The sequence below is a fragment of the Monodelphis domestica genome, chromosome 2, assembly GCF_027887165.1.
Source record: "Monodelphis domestica isolate mMonDom1 chromosome 2, mMonDom1.pri, whole genome shotgun sequence".
Classification (NCBI taxonomy): Eukaryota; Metazoa; Chordata; class Mammalia; order Didelphimorphia; family Didelphidae; genus Monodelphis; species Monodelphis domestica.
In genome coordinates, this window is record NC_077228.1 from 460,254,008 (window position 1) to 460,278,831 (window position 24,824).

Sequence of the window (24,824 nt, forward strand, 5' to 3'; positions counted from 1 at the left end):
ACTCCACCTTGTGGGGAAAAGGAGGCACTATTAAATTTATTAATATTAAAACTATTAAAGTCTATCATTTTGTGTAAAATAAATAATTTTGATTACATCAAATTAAAAATGTTTTGTATAAACAAAACCAAAGCAACCAAAATTAGAAGCGAAGCAACAAATTGGGGAAACAATCTTCATTACAAAAACCTGACAAAGGTCTAATTATTCAAATTTACAAAGAGCTAAACCAATTGTACAAAAAATCAAGCTATTCTCCAATTGATAAATGGGCAAGGGATATGAATAGGCAATTTTCAGTCAAAGAAATCAAAACTATTAATAAGCACATGAAAAAGTGCTCTAAATCTCTTCTAATCAGAGAGATGCAAATCAAAACAACTCTGAGGTATCACCTCACACCCAGTACAGATTGGCTAACTTGACAGCTATGGAAAGCAATGAATGCTGGAGGGGATGTGGCAAAGTGGGGACGTTAATGCATTGCTGGTGGAGTTGTGAATTGATCCAACCATTCTGGAGGGCAAGTTGGAACTATGCCCAAAGGGCTCTAAAAGTCTGTCTGCCCTTTGATCCAGCCATAGCACTGCTGGGTTTGTACCCCAAAGAGATAATAAGGAAAAAGACTTGTACAAGAATATTCATAGCTGCGCTCTTTGTGGTGGCCAAAAATTGGAAAACGAGGGGATGCCCTTCAATTGGGGAATGGCTGAACAAGTTGTGGTATATGTTGGTGATGGAATACTATTGTGTTCAAAGGAATAATAAATGGAGGAATTCCATGGGAACTGGAATGACCTCCAGGAATTGATGCAGAGTGAAAGGAGCAGAACCAGGAGAACAATATACACAGAGACTGATACACTGTGGTACAATCGAATGTAATGGACTTCTCCATTAGTGGCAATGCAGTGATCCTGAACAACTTGGAGGGATTTACAAGAAAGAACACTATCCACATTCAGAGGGAAAACTGTGGGAGTAGAAACACAGAAGAAAAACAACTGTTTGATTACATGAGTCAAGGGGATATGATTGCTTATCTAAATGAACATCCTAATGCAAACACCAACAACAAAGAAATAGGTTCTGATCAAGGAGACAAGTAATACCCAGTGGAATTGTGTGTTGGCTACAGGAAGGGGTGGGGAAAGGGGAGGGAGAGAAAGAATGACTCATGTAACCAAGGAATAATGTTCTAAATTGACTAATTAAATAAAAAAATTTTTTTTAAAGTATCATTTTGAGTTACTATATTTTTGGTTTAAAAATTCTGAGGTATTGACAAAAAATAGCAAATATTTGGATCCTATCAAAGTAGAAATGGGCATTAATTTACATCCCAAACAAAACTAGAGTTGGAAAAGTCTGCTTAAGTGATAGAAAATAAAAAATACATGTTGCTCAATTAGAAGCAAACTCTTCTTTTGATCATAAATTGAATTCTTCCAGGGGCACCAACAATTCACTTCTTTAGTCTACAAATGTTTATAAGTGCATCATTTTTTTCTCCCAGTAAGTTGTACATTCATTTCTGTATATTCCTCAATAGCCCAGAAGTCCCACATGAAAACCAATTGTGAAGTGAGCCTTTTTTATAATTATCCCCCATCAAATCAAAGCCAATTATGATCCAAAGTTCCAATGTGTTAAATTTATTTGAAACCTAATGGATTTTACCATTAGAAACAGATATCAACATACCACTCTCCAAGATCCTGACCCCCTTCCTGGGAAGATTCAAGTGATCTATCCTTTATTCTCATCTCCCTCCCTCCTATCCCACCTCACAGTTAGTCTCTGTTTTTACTTAATTTTTCCTTTTCTTCCTTTGGTCTCTGCATGAAGTGGCCCTTCATTCTTGCCAAGATTGATCTTTTCACTTGTTCCTGTGATCCTGTCTCCTCAGGGACTTTGCCTTCTCATCTCTAATGACTGCATTTTAAAAAAATTACCCTTTCATTTCTGTTTACAAACATGCTCAGGTCTCACCATCCTTAAAAAAAGGATGCAGATTGATCCTGCTTCCCCCTGAAATCAAATTTTTTCCTCCTGAGTAAACTGCTCAAATTCTTTTAGAGGAATGCCTTCATTGCACTTTTGCTCCAGCCATTGCTTATCAAGCACCATATATTTATTTATATACAAGCTCCATTTGAATGTGTTAAGTCCTTGGGGAGGGGTTATCTTCAAAAGACAGATGTGGAGGACATCACCACAAAATTCTTTGAACCCCTGACTCTCCCCCTTCACATACAATAGATGTTGAATTAACTACTGAAGTACTAAAGGGAGGTGGTGACCTAAATTCATTAACTCCACTTTGAGGAGGCTCTAATTGTTTTGAATTTTTTCTGACATCAAAAACCTAGTTTCTGCAACTTCTCTTAGTTTCTGGTTCTACTTGCTGGGGTCAAAACAACAATCTTACTTTATCATCCATGCAACAGCCCTTCAAAGTCTTGGCCATCCTGCCTCTCCTCCTCTTCTTCTCCACTATAAATATCTCCCAAATCCTCAGCTCTTCCCAATTTTCTCATATCTGCATTCCAGAATTCTCACCTATCCTTTAGGAGAGAGAGCAACAATTTTCCTATTGGCTGAACTCTGCTACCTACTCAAGCAAAGGATGCTTATGATTTTGGTGGCTCAAACCAATTTCTTTATTAAAGAATACCTGTAGGTTAAAGTAGTTTGGCTATAAAGGGATTTGGGAAGAGGTGCCTTCATGAGGAAAGGAAGTTAGAAGTATACTTTTACATTAGTTCATCAATGCAACCCAAATATCTAGATAGGAAATTATCATTTCTGTCTGAGAGAAAGCTAACATTCTTCTGAGCCTTCTATTTTAATTTTTTTTTTGAGAATTCCAAATTGTTTATTCTACTATTAAATATGCCAATTCTATGTCGCACTCAGGCTCCTGGGTCTCAGATCACCAAACAGCACCGGTTGTAGAAAGAGCACTGGACAAAAGACTCTGGGGTGAGATCCCAAGATATGGGACCTCGGACAAGTCACCTAGACTCTGGGATAATATTACACCTTATTAGGCAGGCTTGCCTTGCTTAGCATTCCTCAGGGAGGGGTGAGAGGAAGGAAGGAAGGAAGGAAAGTTTGTGGCTTGTGTAGCCTCAAGGGATTAACATAACTGGAGTGGCCAAGACTGTGCTATCTTTCATTGTTCTGTTGACCAGGATCTTTTCAAACAAAAAGATGAGACAAGACTGTCAATCAAGGCGGAGACAGATGGTATGAGCTTGCCCTATGGACATTCCAGGTGTGGGCTGCTGTCACTGTAATTGCAGGGGTGGCAGACACTGCGTTCCTTAGTCATCTGGGGAAGTCCAAGCTGCCAGAGAGAGACCACAGTTACCTGGATACCAGAGACACCCAAGGCACCTGACAGATAAGATGGGAGACAGTGCCAATTGTGCCTGGGGGCAGGGAGAGAGGAGGAGTGGGAGTAGATGAGTCTGGGACAGTAATTTTTGTAGGAAAAGACTCAAGACTGAATCCTCTGATAGCCTGCTTACAGAGCCATCAGAAATTTGGGGGGAGGGAGGGAAGGAATGCTGGAAAAAAAATCTCTCTGCCAAACCCACAAACTTTGGCAGTGTGCATTTGAGGTGGGGTGGAAAGCACCCGAAATTGGGAAGAAGGAAATCAGGTAAGTGGAGACACAAGCCACTTTAAGATTTTTTAAATATGTTTTGATGCCTAAGAATATAGTTTTTGAATAGTCAAATTTGGATGAAGTTTCAAACCAAAAATGATTATTTTATTGTTTTTTAAAAACTTTTAAAAATGCTTTTCTTTATTTTAGGCATTGTCAGTTGGTCAATAATCATTTGTAAAATGACTACTCTGTGCCAGACCCAGTGCTAAGTGCTAGGGAGACACAAAAAGGCCAAAGACAGGCCCTGCTCCTGAGGAGCTTATCACGGAATGGGGAGACAATTCTCTACAAACAAGGTATGTGCAGGATAACTCGTAAATAATCAAGAGAGCGCAGGCATTAGAATTATGGGCACAGGGAATGTCCAAGTGCCAATATGTGGGATTCCTATAATGAAGTACTTGGTTGAATTAATTACCTAGCATGACCTCCAGAATAAGGAGCCTGAGCTCAGGATTTCAGATCACAAGAATCAGCAGGGAAGGAAAGGGATCTGCTCTGGCAAGCTGGGCATCAGTATCAGTGATGTGCCTTGTTACCCTTCCCTCACTGGAGCAGGTCCCGGTGGGTTTCCTACCTCTCCCTCGCTTCAGGGCATCCCTCTGCGAAGGGAAGTTGTGCCATGTGAAAGAGCCTGCGCTTTGTGGTTCTAGGACTAGCCTGGTTGGCTTCAGAACTCAAGAACTCCGAGTTCTGCCGAAGGTGACCAATTCAGGGTTTGCTGATCTGAACCAAACTAAGACCGAGCAAATGGAGGAGTCTCAGAAAGAGAAAACGCTGCTCTACCCAGTTTATCATACAGAGTGAAGCTCGAAGGACTTCCTCAGAATCATCGGACAAGTCTAGAACCCACTGCCAAATGCTGTTTTATCGAGTTCCAAGTAATCTCTGTGCTGAAGAACGCTTTGAGCACTCTTTTAGGTCCAGATTTGTGAAATACTATGCAATAAAAATTCCTTTACGTTCTGAATACTAGGTGAAGTGGAGAAAAAAGTGGGCAGATCGTGGGAAGCTGGGTTTCTGCATGTGAGAGGTAGGGGCTGGCAGTTCCAGCTAGAAGCACCATCTGGTGGCTGCTCCTGAGATAGCACGCTCCATAGCTACTCTAGAGGATGCTCTGGGCAGGGGCTGAGGGACCTGCCGCCCCACACCTTCTCCTTTTTGGCCAACAGTTCCAGATTCCTGACTCACCTCCACAGGCTTTGTCATTGCTCAATCAATTTCTTCTCAAAACCAACAATTACAGATCTAAACTGCCCACATTTCTGCTAGACTTTCAGATTTAGCACCTCACCAAAGATCCCTGTTCATTAATTATATTGAGCTAGTGTTCTGTGTTACAGTCTTTCCCCAATTTAGGTATTTGGATTATATTTGTCTCATGAAAGAATTCTGGTAAAGTGCTTTCTTTCTCAGTTTTTCTGAATAAATTATGAATTATGTGGACTAACTTTTGTTAAAAGTTGGACAGAATTCTCCAGTGAATCCCTCAGATTTAAATTTTCCCTTCGATAGCTTCTTTTTCAGTTATGTCTATTTCCTTTTCTGAGATCGAGTTATTCAAGATCTCTATCTGATTTTCTGATAGATGTGATATTTTATATTTTGAAGGTATTCTGTATTGTCAGTTTTGTTAGCATAAAACTACATGCTACATTTTAGTCTTTATTTCTTCTGGGTTTTGGTGATTTCACCTTGTTCATTATTTAATTGATGTAATTTTCTTCTTGATTGTTTTTAATCACTTAAGATTGTCTCTTCAAAAAACCAGGTTTTAGTGTTATCATTTCTATGGGGTTTTTGTTCCCAACTTATCTACTTCCTATTTATTTCCTTTTGTTTCTGCTTACTTCAGATCTAGGCAGTATTCTTCATTATGGTGTTAGTTTTTTGTCCTGTCATGTTTTTCTGGGAAACCTATGATCTTAGGTGGTCTCCAAGTAATATGTCTTTGAGATCCATATATTTTGTTTGCATAGTGGACATTTTTTTAACATTTTTGGTTTTCACTTTTCTTTTAAGTTGTCTTTCACTTCCACTTTATTTGCATTCCCAATCTATTATTTTCTCTTTTATTTCTTTGGCGAGGCTAGCCATTGCCGATTTGACTGTAAATTCTGCTCTCAAAATTGACATTTCTCTTTTAAACCACTCAGGAAGAGCATAATGTGGGTCCATGTTCTCCTCAAATTCTACAGGGCACTTCCTCTGTCTAAGCTAGTGTTAGATTACTTTTCTTCATTTAAAAATGTTTATTCATAGATACCTGAACTCATTTAATAGATTTGGAAGCCACTTTCCTTCTTTTATTGTTTTTCCCACTGATTTGTCTGTTTAAAAATGCAAGGTCTTTGAGATTTATTCTTCATGAAATCTTCGGTACTTTCAATTTTCACTCCCTCCTTTCCATTTTTCCTATCAGTCACTTCTGACTTCCTCTCCAATGACTGTGGTTTCCTCAGGGCTGGAGCTTGGAATGTCTCAAGCTCCCTCCACAATGGGCAGTTCATAGCCTAGGTCTCTGCCCCAATTGGCTTTTAGGAGGTCAGAAATAGCCCCAGTGAGGGGCTGTGCTCTTCCCACATTCATGGTGTCCTGGTGACCTGTCTCACTCCCTCTGTTCTCCAGGTATCTGGCCTGCCACAGGCAGTTGAGAAGTTGCTTTCTCTAGCTCAGAAAGGTCAAAGCTTTGCAGCACTGGTGCTTCCAGGTTGCAGCCCTCAGCCCCTGAAAAGTGGTGACAGAGTAGGCTGTTGAGTTCCAGGTCAGCTTCTGCAGCCTGCAGGCACCATCACTGTGGCACAGGAAGAGGGAGGAGTGAGCAGGAGGGGATTTTGATGGAAGCTGCCTGTGTTGTGTCCTTGGGTCTCCTGACATGGCCTCCCTGCCCCTACTGTGAAGGATGGGGGCTCAGTGAGCTCAGGATCAGGGCATTTCCTAGGGTGAGGGTGGTTTTTCATCTTGTTTTGGCTTCCAAGTGTCCCAGACCATGGAAACAGCTGAAGAGGATTCATCTGTGGCACATCATTTCTCTTTTAGAGAGTTTGAGAGGTTGTAGAGAATCAGAGAACAAGTATACTCCACGTAATCAGACTGCACCACCATGATAATTTTTTTAGGGAGATTGTAGCTTATAGAATCTATGCAGAGATGCCATCTTTATAAGACTAGGCCTGATGGTCTTGAAGTCATCATGATGGTATTAAGAGAATCTGTAAGCTTACACAACATACTCATGGAAAAATATAGACAATATCATCTTTGAAAGTTCAGTACAGCTATTTCTCCCCAAAACTTCATCTACCACCAGTTCATCCTTTTTCTTCATAACAATCCTTCAAAATAACATTTTGTCCTGAACTAATATGTAAATTGGTCAGCTCTGGAGTGGAGGGTAGGGCACCTGAAATAAAAATCCAAGAACCCCCACTCTCAAAAGGGCACTTGGAGCTCCCCCTTCTTGCTGCACATCTCTATGCTCCCCAGGGTCCTGCTGCCCTTACATGAGGTATATTGTATGTTAGTGTATATGCCTGAGTTAGTATACTGGATCCCCTTTTCCGTCTCTCTTTTTCCCTGTAAATCTTGAAATTTCTCAGACTTGTGAATGCTAAAAATTTCCACATTGGGGAATTCTCCATTTTGACAGTGAGAACTCTACTTGGATCAGAAATGGGAGGACCTCTACTCCACCATACTTAAAACTGCTTTAAGGGAGAAAACTCCTTGCTAAACAATGAAAGTACTTAAACCCATACTTATAATGAGGCAAAAAGTTCTTTAAGCCATGCCTATTTTTAGAATTAATACAATGGGGTGCTAAGTACCTATTAAAGGTCAGGCAACTTGTAAACTTGCCAGAAGCAAAGAGGTGAAAACTTATTTAGAAGTTTTTTCTGGTTCAAACTTACTAAAGGGATTAGTCGACCCAGCAGTGAATTCAGAATGGGCTGTCCTTTGGAAAACATCTACTGTGATTGGTAGATGGAAGAACTTAGGGGAGGTGACATAGGAGAAAACCCCCTATATAAGAAAAAGCAGAATCTCTTGAAAGACAATCCTTTTGGAGAATCTCTTGAGGAGAGGCTCTGGAGAAGGGAAGCTCTTGGAGGACAATCTCTAAGGAGGTCTCACTGGAACTCCTCTGAGGGGACTCTGTCCCTCTGGAGGCTCTTGAGAGAGGCCCTTTGAAACAGTCTCTGGCTGAAAGGCCCTTTGAGGAGGACTCTGGCTGGAACTCTCTATGAGGAAACTCTGTCACTAGAATCCTTGCTTAGACAGACCTTGTGGTGAGTGATAAAAGACTGACTGACTGATCTCTCTCTCTCTTAAGACTCAGGTCTAGGCCATGTTGGCTTAAGGCCCTTCATACTTATTTCCTTTTTCTCTCTCTCTCTCTCTCTTTTCTTTAATTCCTCATTGTATTATTAAATTCTTTATAAAACCCAGTTGACTTATGTAGAATATTTCCCTGGCGACCACCTTATAATTGATTTAAAACCAAGACACTGTAGTAAAACATATTTTCTGCAGTCACAAATTTACTCACTCACTCATATCTACCATAATTTATATCTTCCACTATTTTACTCACTACAGTTTATAACCTCAACCATTTTAACTCTTACAGTTTGACCCCAACTCTTTTAACTGCCACAATTTATGGCAGACAACTATTTTAAATATAACATCCCTCATCCCAACTGCTCACCATAAAGCTTTTCACTGAACTGAGTAAGCCCTCATTTTTACTCCCCTTTAACTGAAATTTAGCATTTCCTTCAATTATTTAAAGACATTCTGTGAAGGCTTCACAAGATGGCTTAAGGGGCACATGGCATACAAAATGGTGCCTGCCTGCTTCTGGCTCAGGTGAATCATGCTGGTTGAAGCTGCTTCCGGCATTGCGTTACCCTTCTACCTCCTTCCTAGTCTCTGGGATCAAAGAACAGCAGTTAAGGGTTATAGAGGAAGCAGAATTTATGGCTCTTGTTCCCATCAGCCTTTTAAAGTAGAGAGGGAAGATGATGCCACTGGAAAATTGCCCAAGGCTATGTTAGGCTCCAGCCTCTCACTGCTCCCATCCATTATACAACGTCCTATCAATCTTCCTTTCTGTAGCTCTGCCCACATCACCCCTCTGGCGAGACGTTCAGCTCTTCTGTGCTGACTACAGGATAAGTCTGGACTCTTTAGCCTGGTATTTAGAACGGCCCACAATCTCCGCCATCCTCCTCTCCATTTTTATCTCCTACTCCTCCAAAACTGGTCCATTCCCTGTTTCCTGCATATCCCATGTGCCAGAAGTCTGTCCTCAGAATACTGGTCACCCCCTATAAAATCTGCATTCTTCCTTTGGGCCTGATAATCCTTAGGCCTAGAATGACACTTGCTCTCCCCTCCGCCACCCTGATCCTATCATCTTCCTGTTGAACTTCTATTGCATCTTTAGTTCAAGTAAAATGTTATGTTTTCCAGGAATCTTTCCATGATCCCTGATTTAACAATGATTTTTTCTTCCTTAGACCTCACAGTACTTTATTTACCTTTCTCCCAGGCATTTGTTGGGGGAATGCTATTCAATACAAAACTGATTTCCGGAAGGCAAGAGAATGCTATTTAAACTCTTATATACAGATTCAAATGTATATATTTATTTAGAGATCATTATACTAATCTAGGACATTTGATTCAGGGCCTTGGAAATGAAAAGGGGCGAATAACATCTTGTGCTATTTTTTTTAATGTGATGAAAATCCAAGAAAAATGTGTTCTGCAATGCTAGAATGCATGGGGTATTTATTTCTTATTCAGCAAATATAAATTTTAAAATTTTTGTATGCAGAATTTCTAATGAGGTCCATCTTATAACATATATATGGCAAAGATAGAAGGAAAGAGGGATGGGATACAAAGAGGAAGAGAATGAAATAATCAACAAGTGTTTGATAAACACCTACAACATGCCTGGCACTGTGCTAAGTGATGGCACTAAAAATATAAAGAATGAAATAACCCTTACTTGCAAGGAGTTTATGTTCTAATGAGGGAGATAAGAAGTAGTTCATATATAATACATACAATCAGTCAGGCAATGAACACGTATTATATGTTAGTGTATATGTATTAAGTGCCTACTCTGTGCTTGGCACTATTCTTAAGCATTGAGATTACAAAGAAAAAGAGTCTGTGCTCAAGGAGCTCACCATCCAAGGGAGGAGATGACATACAAATAACTAAGTACAAACAAGATCTATACAAAAAGAATAGGAAATAATTAAGGGAAGGAAGGTACTAGAATTTAGTTTTGGGAAAGGTATTCTGAAGGTGGTCAGATTTTAGCCAAAACTTGAAGGAAATCAGAAAAACCGAGAGGCAGAGAAGAGGGACAAGAACATTCCAACCATGGAGGAGCCAGTGAGAATGCCCTTACTCTAGAGATGGATTGGCTTTTTTAAGGAAAAAGGAAAAGGCCAGATACTGGCCTGAAGAAGTGGGGTAAGAGGTGTGAGAACACTAGAAAGGTCAAGGAGTGACAGAATACCAAGAAGAGAATTTTCTTTGATTCTGGAAGGGAAGGGGAGTCACTGGCGTTTCAGGAGGAGAGGGATAACAGGGCCAGTTCTGCACTTTAAGGAGATCATTTTGGCAGCTGAGTGGAGAATGGCTTCAGGTAGCAAGAGGCCAGGACAGCTTGCCCCCAGAAGGGGAGGCAGTGTCAGAGGAGAGAAGAGACAAAGGTAAAATTGACAGACTCTGGCATCCAATTAGATATGGGAGGGAGAGAGAGTGAAGAATCAAGGATGAGAAACAGTGGGGGAGGGGGAGGATCATGGTACCTGCCACAATAACAGGGAACTGGGGGGGGAGGGGGACGGGGAGCTGGAAGGTGGAAATAAGATTTAAGTTTTGGAAATATTTCATTTTAAATGTCTGCAGGACACCTGCTATGGTAGTTGAAGATGCAAGACTGTAGATAAAGAGAGAGGTTAGGTATAGGGATGGATAACTGAATCCATGAGAACTGATGAAATCAATTGAAATGGGAGAGCGGGATAAAGGGAGAAAAGAAGACAGTCCAGGATAGAGTTTGAGAGATACTCCTGGCTAGTGGACATGACCTGGATGAAGTTCCTGCAAAAGCAGCCTGAGAAGGAGATGGCAGATAAGCAGGAGAATAACGGAATCAGCAATGTCACAGAAACTTTGGAAAAAGGGAGAAATAAAGGGAAGAGGGTGATCAACAGTTTTAAAGGCTGCAGAAAGGTCAAAAAGGATGAGATTTGGGGGGCAGGGATTGCATTTATTATTATTTATTTATAGTTGCCAAATATCACTTCTGGCACTTAAGAGATCATTAGTTACTATATAATATAAAAGTAAGTTGGAAAAGGCAGTGGTTGGAGGACCAGGAAAGGCTTCCACATAAGAGATAGTGTTTGAGTTGCACCTTAACAGAAGCAGAAGACTATGTGACAAAAGTAAGGAAAGAGTTAATCGCAGGCATATGGGATGGAGAGTACAAAGTTGAAGTGTCCTGTGTGAGGAACACAGAGAAAGCCAGTGTGGTTGGGAGGCAGCCAAATTTGACAGAATGGTGAAAGGACATTATTGTTTCAATGAGCGCATTCATTGTTGTCACCTCCTTTCTTTGCATACTGAGCAGGTATGGACTTTCCTCCTGAGCCTTGCCAAGAAAGTGATCACAATCTTTTGTGAACAAAAAAATTTAGTTTCATGCTTCATTTTCTTTCTTATGATGCAGTTTTGGCTCGGCAGTTCCCTACTCTTAGTGGAAAATTTCATTTTGGCTAATCCCAGTGGAAATTGTTTTTGTTTTCTTTAGATGATATTTCAAATTATTTTCTTTACATGTGTAATTTCACAGTTATCCCTTTTCTCCTGACTATTTTTGGGTTAGCTCCTTTTTCTTGTATAGTCTCATTCATTGCTAGAGGAAGCCTGCTTTTAGAAGGTTACCTAAGTCTTCAAGGAAAGTCAGCAAAGATGTCAAAGGACATTTTTTTGGTTTTAAAGCAAGGCATTATCACTTCTCTTTTATCTTTCTTGATTTATGAAATCATATAAAATTACAAGCCCAAGGAAGATAAATGAATCACTGCATAGATATTTAACTAAAGCATTTCTTTTGTGAACCTAGTGCAATCAAAGTTATCAGCCTTGACTTAATTTCAGGGTAAATAATTTTTAGATTCTAATAAAAAAATGTATCTTCTAAATTTATAAAATAATATTACCAATTTAAAATGAAGCTAAGAAGTTTGGTATGCATTTGATCTGATACAGGTTGGTAGAACACAGCATTTAAATATTAAATTAGTTTTAGAAAACTACTAAAGCTGTTTGCAATCTCTAGACTGATCATCCTACACCAAATTTAGTTATGACTCAAACCTTACAAAGCATTCCTTTGCACTGGGGTCATCCAAATAAATGATTAATGGCTAGTTGTTTCTGTCTTAAAGTTCTGTGAAAATTTTGCTTCATATATATATTTTTTTAAAGAAGGCTTTGCTGAAAATGTTACCCTTGACTTCTCACCAAGGCATTGTAAAAAGTAATGTAAAAATATTTCTGAAGTGAGATACTTAAGTGAAATGCACTATAAAAACACAAACCATCATTATCGTAAATGATTCAGGAAGGAGTAAATTTTCTGATTCATTTATAACATCTTAATAAATTGAGATTAAGAAAGAAAGAAACATGGTCCTAATTTTATACCAAAGTAACATATTGTTAGGAAGCTGCATTTGGCTCAGTTGTCCTTTCAGAAAAACACCAGGGTAATTTTTATTTATTAAAGACCTGAAATGGTCCAAAAGTGGCAGAAAACATGGAAGTTTAAACTAAAAAATGTACAAGAGTTAAAATTAATCTTTGAATGTATAAACCAAAGAAATAATAGCCAGTTATTATCAACATCATTTAAATGTAGAATCTCAAACATAGTTTGACAGTAAACAATATATTGAATTGGATCTCATATGTGGGCATTCCCTCCATACTTGCTAGAATCCTGCTACAGGATTTCTAAAAGGATCCAATGAAACTGTCAGGGGCCTTTTGTGAGTTCTCTCGATATCCCGAGATAACCAATTAAAGCATCTGGGCTATCCACTATTTTCCCCTTGCCCTTGTCAAAAGACCAATCTTTTTCAATCAGGTATTTATTTCTTTCATGGAATTTTTCTTACACTCCTTAATTACTTCCTTGTAATGTTACTGCCACTCACCCACCATATACTTCTCTGTTATCATTTGATTAACAAGTGATTATTGTTTTATTTATAATATTTATTTATAATTTTTTATTTATAATTATTTATATTTTTATTATATATTTTTATATATATTTATAATTATATATTTTTATATATATAAATATATAATTATATATATTTTTATATAATTATTTATAATAATTGATTAACAATTAACAATTAACAATGCCACTTCTTCAAAGATGGTAGCTCCATTACTGACTGATCTACATTATCAATGGAAGAATACTGGTATTAAAAATATAGGGCTTTAGTTCAAGAAGAAACTGGGGGTCATTAAAAAAACTTTGTCATTTTCCCAGACAATCCAACCTGGCCTTTCGCTCTTCAGCTCTGTGCTCAACTTTCTACAATTTACAGCTCTGGTCCAAGATGTCTATGTGGATGGCTGAGCTCCAACAAGTCATCTCTTCAACTGTATATATCTGGATAAACGGCCTCGGCGTTCGCTGTGTGAGGAGTTGGGCCAAACCCCTTCGAATGATTATTCAGCTCACTTAGGAGGCTCTGCAATGATCCAGAGCTCCATGCAACCAAGCCAATGTTAAGTGAAAATGAAAGCATAAGACCTTTACCCCTACAAGGAATCCTCCTTTGACTTGGGCATGCTGCAGCTCCTTCAAGATTCTGCTGAACACCTTCAGCAACATTAAGTTCCCTGTTTTATGCCTTGCTTAATTTTAACTTTCAAAGGACTGAATAAACTCAGCTGCCATATCTTTCAAGAAATCTGATATACTTTATACATACACACATACAAATGTATGCATGAAAGAAGATGTGGTCTCCTGTGGAATGTCATTTGTGAAAGGCCAACTTGTGCTTATAATACGGAGAATGGTTGAAAAGTATGACCCATATTGTCCCATAATAATAAGTGATAAAGATTTAAAAGTAAATTTAAAGAGGACAGTTAGGTTACTCAGTAGATAAAGAACCAGGCCTTAAGACAGAAGGTTCAAACATGGCCTTAGATACTTCCTAGCTGTGGGACCCTATATTAATTCTAAGAGAGGAGGTAAGAAGTCCTTTGTTTTAGTTTTGTTAAGCTTAAAGTTGGTAACAGACCTAACTAAGCATTCTGTCTTAGTATTAATTTTAAGGAAGAAGAGCAGCAAAGGCTAGGCAAATGGGGTTAAGTGACTTGCCCAGGATCACACAGCTAGGAAGTATCTGAGGCTAGATTTGAAGCCAGGCCCTCCCAACTCCAAGCCTGGTGCTTGAACCATTGTGCTACCTAGCTGCCCCTATCAAACTGTTTTCAACAACAACAAAAACATTCTCTCTACCTCTAGAATTCTAGGGTGACTCAGTAATTATTTCCATGACTTAATATAAGTCCATTTTTAATCATTGGCTTGGTTTACCCAGGAACAACGAATATGTCTCCAATTACTAAGACCCATTTTTATTTCCTAACATTTAAGTGTTTTGTAATTGTATTCTTATAATGTATGCCTTATAATACTGTATGATGTGCTTTTCTGTAGTTTTTTCATGGAATTTCCCTTTTTATCTCTTGCTGATACATTTCATTGCTAATATAGAGAAATGCTGATGATTCATGTGGACTTGCTAAATTTGTGGGTTTTTAAAATAATTTTTTGGTTGGTGTTTTAGGATTTTCTAAGTATATCATCATATTATTTGCCTAAAGAGTTAATTCTGATTCTTCTTTACCTATGCTTATTCTCTCAATTTCTTTTTTTTATCTTATTGCCATAACTAGTTCCTAGTACTACACCAAAGAGAAGTGTTAACCGTGACTCTCCTTGTTTCCTCTCCTAATCTTTCTGAAAAGAACTTGTTTTTCCCTACTACATAAAATACTTGCTCTTGGTTTTAAACATATATTATTTATCATGTTAAATAAAAGTCTTGTTTTCTATGTTTTAAAAGCAAGTAGGTGGTACAGAGTGAATAGAGCTCTGGACCAGGGGTCAGAAAATCTGATTTCTAATCAGGCTTCAAGCATTCAGTGGCTGTGTGACTTTGGGCAAGTCACTTAAATTTTGTCTGCTTCATGTCCTCTGTTGTAAAATGAGGAAAAGAATAGTTATCTTCTCCCAGGGTTGTGGCAAAGATAAAATGAGGTAATATTTATAAGATACTTTTCAAAACTTAAGACTACAGAAATGCTAGTTATTAATATAAATAGGCGTTATCTTTTTGCAAAAGCTTTTTTTCTGTCTATAGTGGCATATTATTTGCTATTCTAGTTATTAATGCATTTAATTAGATTTTTTTCCTAATATCAAACCAACCCTGCATTTTGTGTATAAATCCAACCTGCTCATAGTCAAGAAAGAGGGGGAAAAAAAACACATCATCATTGTGATATGTTGTTTTAGCTACTTTGCTAATATTTTATTTACAGTTGTAGCTTTCCCCCTCTATTTTGACTTCCTGGTCTAGGTATCTAGATCATAATTAAATCAAAGGAATTTGGTAGGACTTCTTTTCCTATCTTAGTAAACAGTTTGTGTAATATTGAATTAATTGTCCTCAGACTGCTTCACAGCATTCACTTGTGAGTCAATCTATTCCTGTTTTTTTCCTTTGAGATTTCCTTTATGGTTTGTTTGATTTCTTTATCTGGAACTAGATTATTTATATTCCCTATTTCTTGTTCTGTAAATCTGAGTATTTTGCATTTTTTGTAAATATTCATCCATTTCTTAAGCTGTCAGTTTTGTTGGCACATGTTAATCAACACAGTTTCTGCTTTACCTACATTTCATCTTCCTTTGATGTGAATTCTGTTTTCATTTTTGAAACGGGTTATTTGTTATTCTCCTCCCTTTTTTTGATCAGATAATCATTTACCTAGTGTACCCCCCTTGAAATAATAGCTGTTCTTCTTGGGGCTCAGGCCACGTTCCCCGCCTCTCAAAGTAAAGCAACAGAGCCATGGGCCCTTCCACCTCATGGCCAAGTCTTGAGGCTCAGTTCCCCAGTCTGGGATTGAGATTCAAGTGAACACCCTGCTTTTTGGCTCGGGATGAGTTTCCCATCTCCCTTCTGGGGATCGTGATGAAAGCAAGCACATTGAGGCTCTGCTGCTTGACTTCTCCAGGCTCTGAGGCCAGGCCTGAGCCGTATGGTGGTCAGAGGCAAGTGATGCAAGGGTCAGGGGAGCTGAGCGACAGTGCTTCTTCCCTTTTTACCATCTTGGCCAGTCTGTTCTGCTTGGCAGCCCTAACCATGCTGCCATCATCTGATTTCTTGGTCTGCTCTACCTACCAGCACATCCAGCTAGAGGCCCAAGGCATTACAGGATCTAATTGTAAAATAAGACTTGATGTAGAGAATTTTAACAAAGACCAAACCCCTGATGACCTTCACGAAGAGTTCATGAATACTTCATCCAATCCACCAGATAGAAACAGCAGGTCTACTCAAATGGGTCACAACAATGGGGAGAGGAAGGGAGAATTATCTCAGTTCTTTTCGGAAGGCTCGCTTTGCCTCAAATAGGCAAGAATATTTGTCTTTCCTTTTATTTTTATCTGAAGTAGGTTCACTTGCAAATAGGGAAAGAATTTTAACCCTCATCACCCCCAAAAGATAGCTATGAATTTTTGTTGGTCAAAAGGCAGCACACAAAAGTATTTGTAGATATGATTTTGGCATGTATTTTTCCATAAATACACCAAAAATATGTCCAAAATGCTGCCTCATAATTTTTTAAGCTGAGATTTATAGTTTTAAGATTTACAAAGTACCTTCTTATAAACCTGTAAGTTTCATAATAAAAGTATTACTACCTCCGTATTTCAGATGTATAAATTGGAGGTTAAATATTTTACTGGTGTTCACAAAATGTGTCAGGGCAAGGCTCTTATATATCATGGTTTCATATTTTCCCTAATCCATCATACATTGCCAAGTCGTGGTTTAAAGGGATAGCAGAGTAGTCAACAAAACATTCAATGAAGAAACACCATAAGCATTTCAACTAAAATCAGATCCAAAGCAAAGCAGGGAAGATGGATGGAGAAGGGGGAGGGGATGATAGAAGGGAGGGCAGATTGGAGGAGGCAGTGGTCAAAAGCAAAACAATTTTGAGGAGGGAAAGGGTTAAAGGAGAGAGAGAAGGATAAACAAGGGAGAAAAGGGATGGAGGTATAAATAGTAATCATAACTGTCAATGTGAATGGGATGAACTCATCCATAAAATGCAATTAAAAATCAGAATCCTATAATATGTTTATAAGAAACACACTTGAAGCAGAGAGACAGAGTAAAGTTAAGGGGTCAGGGTAGAATCTATTATGCTTCAGCTATAGTAAAAAAAAAAAGCAGGAGTGGCAAACATGATCTCAAACAAAGCAAAAGCAAAAATGCATCTAATTAAAAGAGATAAGCAGGGAGACTACATTTTGCTAAATGGTACCATAGGCAATAAAGTAAAACTAATACTAAAAATATATGCACCAAATGGTACAGTATCCATATTCTTAAAGGAAAGGTTAAATGAGGAAATAGGTATTGAGGGGGACTTCAACTTTCCCCTCTCAAAACTACACATATATAAATAATAGAAATAAGAAAGAATGTAAGGAGACAAATAGAATTTTAGGAAAGTTATGATAGACCTCTAGAGAAAACTGAATGGGAATAGAAAGGAATATACTTTCTCTCAAAGGAACAAGGCATCTACACAAAAACTGATCATGTAATAGGGCACAAAAACCTTACAACCAAATGTGGAAAAACAAATATTAAATGCAACCTCTTTAGACCATAATACAATAAAAAATTACATTTAACAAAGGCCTACAAAGAAAAAAAAAGACTAAAAATTAACTAGAAACCATATAAACTAATCCTGAAGAATGAGTGAGTCAAAGAACAAATCATAAAGACAATAATTTCACTAAAGAATGAAAACAATGAGAAAACACATCAAAATTTATGGGAAGTGTCCAAAAGCTGCACTTAGGGGAAAACATATCTCTAAATTCGTAGATCAAAAAAATAGAGAAAGAGCATATCAATTAATTGGCATGCAATTAAAAAACTAGAAAAAGAAGCAATTTAAAATCCCCAATTAAACATCAACTTGGAAATCCTAAAAATCAAAGGAGATATTAATAAAATTGAAAGTAAGAAAACCAGTAAACTAATAAATAAAAAGTAGGAGCTGGTTTTGTGGAGGGGGCAGGGAAAGAGAAACCAATTAAGATAAAAAAAAACCCTGGCTATTTGATTTAAAAAATGAAAGGAACTCAAATTAGCAGTATCAAAAATTAAAAGGGTGAACTCACCACCAATCAAGAAGAAATTAAATCAATTATTCTGCTATTTTGCCCAACTATATGCCAAAGAATAGAATGATCTAAGTAAAACATGATGATCTAAGTAAAACAGACGAACATTTATAAAAATATAAAATGTCTGGATCAACATAAAGAGGAAATAGGATACTTAAACCTATCTTAGAAAAGGAAATTGACAAGGCATGAAGGATGTTTTCAGAATAACTTGGAAGGACCTACATGAATTCATGCAAAGCAAAGAGAGCAGAAATGTGAGAACTTATATACAGATATATAAGTATATAGAAGGGGGGGAGAGGGGGAGAGGGGGAGAGAGGGAGAGAGGGAGAGAGGGAGAGAGGGAGAGAGGGAGAGAGGGAGAGAGGGAGAGAGGGAGAGAGGGAGAGAGGGAGAGAGGGAGAGAGGAAGAGAGGGAGAGAGGGAGAGAGGGAGAGAGGGAGAGAGGGAGAGAGGGAGAGAGGGAGAGAGGGAGAGAGGGAGAGAGGGGAAACATGGTTGACTTACCAAGGATTCAGAATCTCTCTCAGCTCTCTTCTCTTCAAACAAACGAATTTTAACAGCACTCATCTTATCGGTGTCAGCAAAGACATAATGCCTTGGATTATAGTCTTTGGACAAACTTCCCAGCAGCCTCAGAATTTCTGTAGTGTGCCCACCTGAAAATAATAGTGTAGATTAGAGCGATTAACACATACTTCTATAACTTATAACATTTACTCATACACTGTGAATCAACAGGTGACAAGCAGCAGGTCTATCTGTCCAGGAGGGAAGAAGCTGTTTTTTTTTTTTTTTTCTCTTTGCATCCTTCTGCCCCTCTCAGCCTAGCACAGGCTATGCTCATTCTGCCAGTGGGTCAGCCATCCCTACTGGCCAGGAAGTATTGTTGGGAGGCTTAAATGATATCATATTTGTAAAATGTTTAGCACAGTGCCTCACATATGGTAGTTGCTTAATAAATGCCTGTTTCCTTTCTTCCTATACACAAAATCTTGGTGGAGATCCTTGTTTTTTGGCTGAGTTTCAAAGGGTTTAATTAACAATTTACATCTTCAGGGTTCAGCAGTCACAAATTCTATTGCCACATAAAAAAGCCATGCTCACTTGTCATTATCTTGAGAGCTAGGCTAATCCTTGAAAACTCTACCACCACAAAGGCCTAAAGAAAACTTTAAAGGTATTACACACAGCAAGGTCTCTCAATGAATAGAAATAAATAATGAAGTTTATGAAGAGGTTGCCTTATTCAAATTTTCCCAGTATATTTCTACTGAACTAGAACCAATGTCCATATTTTACAAAATGGTAACTTCAAATAGTGCAAATTCAAATACATGTGACCACTTCAGAGGATTTGTTACTTGCACTAATCAGGACTTAGATGTAAATTTTCCTTTATTTTGCAGACTCCAGTCTCACAGAGTCAAATGTCTATGTTTACCTAAGTTATTAGTTGCTTCTCAGTTGTTTTTTTTTCTTTTAAAAACCCTTACATTTCATCTTAGAATTGATACTAAGTACTATTCCAAGGCAGAAGAGCAATAACACAGCTAGGAGTGAATGAAGTCAAATTTAAACCCAGGACCTCCCATCTCCAGGGCTGGCTCTCTATCCACTGAGCGACCTAGTTCCCTTGCTTCTCAGTTTTTCTGGATAACCATCTACCTACATAATACTCCACCTAATAATCTACCAACACTGGACATTTCATGTAAGAGTAGAAAAGTTTTGTTATTCTATTTTTTTTTCTGAAAATGTTTGTCTTTTTTTTAATGGGTGTAAAAAACTTCCCAGTACCTTTCCCCAACATACATTCTCAAGGAAAAACAAATAATGAATGGCTACATACATATATACAATTATGTATACATACTTGTAAAATTGAAACAATAAGCATTTATTAAGTACCTACTCTATCCTGATCACTTTGTTAAATGCTGTGGATTGAAAGGCAAAAAACCATCCCTGCTCTCAAGGGGTGTAGCCTAACAAAGCCTAACAAAGGAGGCTACATGTAAGCCTGGGTACAAACAAGCTTTTTAGAGGATAAGTGGGGGTAATCTCAGAGAAAAGGCACTAAAGTGGAGGAGGACAGGGAAAGGATTCTTACAGAAGGTGAGACTTTAGTTGAGTCCTGAAGGAAGCCAGAAAGTACAGATGAGGCAAGGGAGAATTCCAGGCAAAGGGGACAGTCAGTGAAAATGCCCAGGAGCTGGAGCATCTTGTTCAAGGAACAGCAAAGAGGCCAGTGTTACTGGAAGAGCAAAGGGTAAGGAGACAGGAAAGGCAGGAAAGGGCCAGGTTAGGAAAAACCAGAGGATTTAATGATCCTGGAGGCAATTGAGTGTGAAATTGATTCCACATTGCTGATTATTGATTTATAGTTTAAAATTTTGTTAGGTCATAATAGTAACCAATTAAATCAAGCTTTATCATTGTAACCAAGCTTTATGTCTTGGAGACTTAGAGTATTATAGCACAGATTTAATGCCAACCTTCAATAAGTGAGCAAAACAAAAGGCCAATTCAGTAAGATAAGAAAGATGAATAAAAATTGATTCCACCCGATCACAAGATTTTTTTTTTCCTAAGGCTGGATTCTGCAGGTGGATAAGAGACCTTCTGGAGAATGTTCTAGAAAGAAGGCTAATTGGATACCTCCCTTTACAACACCACAAGCTCTGGAAAAGTTCCTGGTCTGGGAGGGTTCTGTGGGATTGATCATTACAAGAGGATGTTGGCCTAATTTGGGTTTTCTGGTTAAAATGATGAAAACTCATGGTCAGGTGGTCAGTTAGCATAATTAAGAACCAATCACAATCTTAGTTTGGAGGACATTTCTGGAACTTCTGTAGTCACTAAATGTATAAAAAGTATAAAAAAGCTATTCTGACTACGCCAAAGGTCTTTAATTACTGAGTGACCTTTATTATTGGTAATGGCTAGCCTTGCCAATAAATAAATAAGGTCCAACTTTGTGTCTCAGTCTCTCATTATTACAGATTTATTTTAACAAATGGTGACTGGAGTAGAATGAACAGGGCAGTGCCAGGAAAAAGTTGGACTTGAGGTGGAATCAAGAAGATAGCTAAATGGATGAAGGATTGGAGAGGAGAATGACTTGAGGCAGGGAAGCAACAAGCAGCATGAGATGATGAAGGCCTGGACTGGTCCTGAGTGGAGACAGTATTTGATAATATATACAATATTCCTTATTTGTAGTCTCCTAATCTCTCTACCAAGAGGAAAAGAAATGTGTTCCATCACCTGTCTTATACATATGTAAGTGTGGAAACACAGAAGGGCAGGGGGGGACCTGAATGTCAGTAACCTGTGGTATTATGAAATTCTCCATCAAATTCCTGGACCAGGACTCTCTCTGCCTTTCTATCTCAAACCACACTAGCACACACATTTACTTAGATATAAATATATATACATACACACATATATAAAAAATTTTTTTACATTCATGGATTTCAAAAATTTAGGGACATACACATATATTTATACATTTGTATTTTTGCGTATATTTGTACACACACATACACACACATATATGTATATATATATATATATATGAAGAGCTAGTGGCCAGTTTCTGAATCTGTAGTCAGAAGACTTGCATTTGAAGCCTGGTTCTGTTACTTCCTAGGGCGGGCATAACCTAACTGGGCCTCAGTTTCCTCATTTCTATGAGGAAAGTATTGGTCCAGGTCCCTCCCAGCTTGAAAAATGCAGTCCTATGACCCCAAGTCACAGGTAAGAGGGTGGAAACTCACATGGAGGAATCTATGTGAGACCTCTTAAATCCCAGTTCTATGTTTGGGGCTTTTCCTGTATTCAATTAGGAGGAATCAGAAAGTTTCAGCACAGGTAGTTGGAGGGTACAGTGGGCAGAAGGCGGGAAAGTTTGAATCCTAGCTCTGTGACCCTGGTCAATTTACTTAACATCTGTGGGTACATGGTTTTCAATTTTCTATGTTTAAAATCGATGCACTTTGAGGGACAGCTAGGTGGCTGAGTGGATTCAGAGCCAGGCCTGGAGACAGAAGGTCCTGAGTTCAAATATTGCTGGGTGACCCTAAGCAAGTCATTTAACCCCTACAGCCTAGTCCTTACCGCTCTTCTGTCTTGGAACCAATACCTAATATCGATTCTAAGATAGAACATAAGGGTTATCTTATTCACTCAGATCATTAACAATTCTGAATTCAAAGTTTCCTGGAAAGAGTGAATTCATTCCGGACTAGTAGCTCAAAAAACCACATAGACCAGCATGCAACGCTTCAAGCAAAAGGGGAGAAACTACAAGGAAGCACTGTATTCTGGGGCTTGTAGTCCGAAGGGAAGCCAGAAGAAGGGTTGTCATGTGACCGGCGAGGCTACGACCTCTGTCTACTCACCGGACCCGGCCACCACCAGCACCCTGACGGACACTGTCTTTAGCCCCTTTCTTCGGAAGCCGACTACCAGCCACAGCCGCAGCACTACGAAGACGGCAACACCCCCCACAGCGATTAGGCAGAAGAAGAAATTCATACTAGCCGAGAGGGTCCATGAGCGCCGCGGCCAGGAAGCAAATCATAGAGGGAGTCCGCGGTAGAAGTTCGAAAACTACGGGAGCCGAGTCGGCTCGAAACGTCTCAGCCCTGTCCGTCACTTTCCGTCGCGTTCTTGGCCGCGGGAACAGCCGATTCGCTCGAGAGGTGGCGCTCAGGTCTAAAGGGGGCGGGGAACGACGGGAGGCGGTAGTTATCGTTTCATATACCGCACAGCTGTGGGCCTAGGGGCGGGACTTCTGGTTGCAGGAAACGCCCAAGTGTGGACCACGCTACCTGTGCTGTCTCCGCCTCCTGGGACTTGTTCCTCCTTTTAGAGCCAAACGTTAATCCCCCTTCTCCAACCCCCTGCCCCGGCTGGGCGCCGCGCCCTGCCCCTATACCCTTAATGCCACGTCCTCGATCTGTGGACTTTGGGATCCGGATATCTTTCCTTTCCTTTCCTTTCCTAGATTGGTCCCGCCCCCACAGAAATAACGCCCAGCTGCTGCTGATACACGCCGGCTTCCAGGCCGAGGTAATTAAGACTCGGGCAGGAATTATTGCATCCCCCTTTATTCGATCCTCGGCCTGACTTCGGAACTGACCTGTCTGTGCAGGTGGTCAAAGAAGGTGGGGGTTCCCAATTGACTAATGCTCCAAAAATAGTCCATGGCAGTTTTAGAAGAAGTAATGAAAGCTATCAATTGTCATATGAAAAAAATGCCCCAAATCACTGATGATTAAAGAAATGCATTACCACTTGTCATCTCTCAGAGAGGATAAGGGAAAAAAAAAGGAAACTGGAGATGTGGAAAATATAAAATACTAATACCCCACTGTGAAGTGATCCAGTCATTCTGAAGAACAATTTGGAACTAGGCCCAAAGCGCCATAAAACTGCATACTCTTTGATCCAGCAATACCACTACTTTGCATTCCAAAGAGATCAAAGAAGGGAAAAGGACTTATTTGTACAAATGTATTTATGGCAGCTCTTTTCTAGCAAAGAATTAGAAACTGGGGATGCCTATCAATTGGGGAATGGTTGAACAAGTTGTAGTATAAGATTGTGATGGAATACTAGTGTTCTGTAAGGAATGATGGAGATGATTTCAGAAGAATCTGATAAGACTTATGTGAGCGGATGCAAAATAAAGTGAGCAGAAACAGGAGAACAAATTATTCAATAATAGCAGTAATGAAATGATGACTGTGAAAGACTTGGGTATTCTGAGCAATACAATGACTCAACACTGTTCTGAAGAACTTATGATTGAAGATGCTATCTGCCTCCAGAGAAAGAACTAATGGATTCTGAGTGCAGATTGAAGCATATTTTTCCTTTCTTTTTCTTTTTTTTATTTGCAAAATGGTTAAGATGGAAATGTTTTACATGAATTTTATATGTGTCTTATGCATGTATTTCTTGCCATGCCAATAGGTAGAAGAAGGAGAAAATTTGGAACTAAAAATTTTTAAGTTTTTTTCAAAAGCTGGACAGTTTATATGTAAAAAATGCACAGCAACAACAGCTGAAAGAAAATGCTAACTAAAACAATTCTGAAGTCGCATTTGTACATTTATTAAAATGGCAAAAACAAAGTTATAAAACCCTTGTCAGAAAGAGGAGCTGTGTGGGAACAGGTACCAATATACAGTGTACAAATCAATTCAATTCGACAGAACCTTTTAGCCATCTCAACCAAAAACAATGAATGGATTCAAGAAACGATTTCAGCAGTCTCAGGCTATAAGATTATCAGTGAAAAAAACTACATTCTTATTTACTTGTAATAAAGATAAAAAATGATTTGTATAAAGGAAAACCTTTTTGCAGTATCAAGGAAACCCAAATTAACTATCAAAATAAGAGAGGAACTAAATGGGAAGCTAAGTGGCACAATGGATAGAGTGCCAGACTTGGAGTCAGGAAAACCTAAGCTCAAATCTGTCCTGAGACACAGTTGTGTGACCCTGGGTAACTCACTTAATCCTGTTTACCTCAGTTTCCTCA

At 38.8% G+C, this 24,824-nt stretch overlaps 1 protein-coding gene across 2 annotated transcripts in view; it reads right to left on the reverse strand.

Moving 5' to 3' along the window:
* Positions 1-22,808, reverse strand: part of ALG14 (ALG14 UDP-N-acetylglucosaminyltransferase subunit) — a 108,537-nt gene extending 85,729 nt beyond the window's left edge. For both annotated transcript variants that reach the window (XR_008916739.1, XM_001381783.4), the window contains exons 1-2: positions 22,673-22,808; positions 18,771-18,922 (exon numbers count right to left, since the gene is read on the reverse strand). Coding sequence is in view for 1 of the 2 variants with exons in the window: in XM_001381783.4 (XP_001381820.1) it covers positions 18,771-18,922; positions 22,673-22,808 (288 nt within the window). In the remaining variant the exon portion in view is untranslated. The remainder of the gene's footprint in view (positions 1-18,770; positions 18,923-22,672) is intronic.
* Positions 22,809-24,824: the final 2,016 nt, after the last annotated feature.